This window comes from Nanorana parkeri, unplaced genomic scaffold (assembly GCF_000935625.1).
Source record: "Nanorana parkeri isolate BGI_ZX_2015 unplaced genomic scaffold, ASM93562v1 scaffold871, whole genome shotgun sequence".
NCBI classification, from domain to species: domain Eukaryota; kingdom Metazoa; phylum Chordata; class Amphibia; order Anura; family Dicroglossidae; genus Nanorana; species Nanorana parkeri.
In genome coordinates this window covers 653,228-656,238 of record NW_017307139.1, presented here as the reverse complement: position 1 = coordinate 656,238, position 3,011 = coordinate 653,228, and the positions used below count along the sequence as shown (strand labels likewise).

The 3,011-nt window shown below is 40.9% G+C and overlaps 1 protein-coding gene across 1 annotated transcript in view; it reads left to right on the top strand.

Annotated features, from left to right (window-relative positions):
- Positions 1-3,011, top strand: part of LOC108794589 (caspase-3-like) — a 20,278-nt gene that overhangs the window by 5,971 nt on the left and 11,296 nt on the right. The window contains exon 3 of the mRNA XM_018565666.1: positions 756-934. Within this exon, the coding sequence (XP_018421168.1) occupies positions 756-934 (179 nt within the window). The remainder of the gene's footprint in view (positions 1-755; positions 935-3,011) is intronic.

Sequence of the window (3,011 nt, the reverse complement as noted above, 5' to 3'; positions counted from 1 at the left end):
AGTCACCCCCCCCCATCCTCAGGCAGCAAAAAGGCTAGGGTCACCCCAGCACCTGAGAATTCTTTATTTGTAAGGTAATATTCTGTCTACTTCACATAATATTCGCATGAAAGTAGCATCAGATATTAAAGTCCTTTTCCCTATTTGGTTTAAAATCCAGTGAAACCTCTCTGATATTTGGAAACACTTGGCTATGTACACCTCATCGATGTATTGCTCTTCTAGACAGTTTTCTCTAGATAACTTTTGCTCCACCAGATCCTAAATTCAGACTCATATAGTTTCCTATTTTGAAAGAAATGATCTTCAACTTCCTTTTGAAGGTGTATGGCCAGCTTTAGGGCCCGTTCACACTAGCTCATCCACTAAAATGCTCTGTTTTATGGGCTAGTGAGTTGTGGTAGCTCTGGCAGTGTGCAGTGTATCACACATTGCTGGAGCTGTCACTGTTTACATTTTTTTTTACTTAATTAGTAGTGTACAATGTGTACACCCCATTCAGGTCCCGGCACAACAATGTGGTGTGCTGCACTACTGTGCACTGACCCGCAGTGGCATCCAATGAAGTGCACACTGCATGTTTTCACAGCACACTGCCCATCACATCTGCATAAAAACTGCATGTTTCTTGACCATCAATACAGATGCTTTCACACATGAAGCTTGTTTTATTAGTATTTCCCTTTGTTTATTCTGTTATTGTTTGTTGGATTTTTATTCCTCTTATCAGTTTAGTTCTCTTTTCCATATTCAAGTTGCCAAAGATGATCACAGTGAAAGCGGATGCTTTGTTTGTGTTGTATTAAGCCATGGAAAAGAGGGCGGATTTTACACTTATGATGATTTCATGGAAGAGGAGTATCTGTTTAACATGTTCAAAGGAGAAAATCCGGATAAGGGACTTGTTGGGAAGCCAAAACTCTTCTTTTTTCAGGTAATCCATTTACCTGTTGTTTTCCTGTATGTGTTCTGACTTTTCTCTTTGTACAACTCATTTTATAGGCGATAGCAAGTGGAGCCACTAACAAAGCGGTGGTTTTTCATTGGTAGATAGGTGAGTTTATGCTGCTTCTGGCCCTACGGGGTCCGGTACATTTTGTTGATATGCTAAGGCTGATCATAAGCAACCTGAGGGTTCAACTGGTTTAGTACTCCGCACACTACGGAGCCGGTGGGCGAAGTTCCGCCGCCGGGACACCTCACACCGGCGCCCGCAACTTCCCTACAAGGTCACCGCTTCCTTGATTTGCACTAGTCAAACCTTTGCTTACATTTCTTTATTTCAGGTTAGAAGCTAAGAACAAGAATGGGAATGGTTGCTTTGTATTGTGACAATTAATTGTTTACTTTTTTTTTATACTTGAACTTTCAGATTATACTGGTTATATCATGACTAGTGCCTTGGTTGTGGAGACAATTGGTACAAATGATGAGTGTTTGAGGGCTCGTTTCCACCAGCACCTAAAGTCCATTTCCCCTTTTGCAGTCATATTTGAGAAACCCCACTATATGTTTTTTATGTGTTCCTATTCTCACAGCATACTTATATATTATATTACTTACCTTTTAGACGTTTCTTTTGATAAAGGCCTTTGTGCAGATTCCAGGCTACTCTGAGCAGTTTGAGAGTGAAAGTAGAGGGTCAAGCTGATGGTCAGATTGAGCTTCTTCTGATTAGCATACAATGCTTCTAAGTCTTTAACCCTTTGTTAGAAAAAACAGTATTCAAATGCAGTTTACAACAGATAATGAAATCTGCCAGCACACAGGCAGGCCCAATTAGTGTAAACATAACTACCCACAACCCCCTCCTTAACATTACATGGGGGGAACAGAAGCAGCAATGTTTAAATATGTTTTAAGTAATGCAATGTGAATAGGAGCAAATAAATATATAATAGATGTTATCTCAATACCAAAGTGTTAAAAAAACCTGTAAAGAAAAACTGTGTGTCATCTATCTTTTGAAAAATTTCCTTTATCCAATTAATGGTATAGCTAGCAGTTGTAAGTCACATTCAGTATAGACTTCTCTAATGTTTCACCATTCATCTAAATTACTTCAGTTATAATGAGTGTCAGGAACATACCCAAACATTTATAACCACACTGGTGACTCCGTCACCTTAATCCTCTGGTGCACAACTTGTAGTCCGGGGGGCCACATATGGCCCCTTTGACACATATTGTGTGGCCCTAAGACCCCTGCAGACAGTATTCAGTGTTTTCCTTACATACAGTCATGGCTAAAAATATTGGCACCCCTGCATTTCTGTCAGCTAATGCACCAACATTGCAAAATTGAAATTGCAAAATTGTTGCAATTACAAATGTTTAGGAATTCTCATGTTTATTTCTTGTGTTTGTATTGGTATGACAGAAAAAAGAAAAAGCCAAACCTGACACATTCCATGCAAAACTCCAAAAATGGACTGGACATAATTATTGGCACCTTCTCCAAATTGCAAGAAATAATTGCAGTCCAAGTTTGTGATGCTCCTGTAACTTGTAATTAAACTTAACTGTATCAATTAACAGGTGCTGACAATATAGAAATCACACGGGCAACCAGTTACAATGGTGAAAAATTGACTCAACCTTTCTGTTGTGTGTCTCGGTGTGCCACACGGAGCATGGAGAAGAGAAAGAGCAACAAATAATTGTCTGAGGATTGGAGAACATAAATTGTGGGAAAGCATGGACAATCTGAAGGTTACAAGTCCATCTCCAGAGATCTTAATGTTCCTGTGTCCACTGTGCGCAACATTGTCAAGAAGTTTACAGCCCATGGCCAGGGGCGTAACTATAAATCACAGGGTAAAATTTTGTATGGGGCCCTGTGATTTCTAGTTACACCCCTTGAAGAGCCCTGAGGATGACCCTGCAGAGCCCACCATAGACCCTCTATGGTGGGCTCTGCAGGGTCACCCACAGGTGGGCTGGTCACACTCCTTACCTGTCCGCCTCTTCTTCCTCTGTCTTCCGTCCTCCGTCGCCGGGCCCGCTCCGTC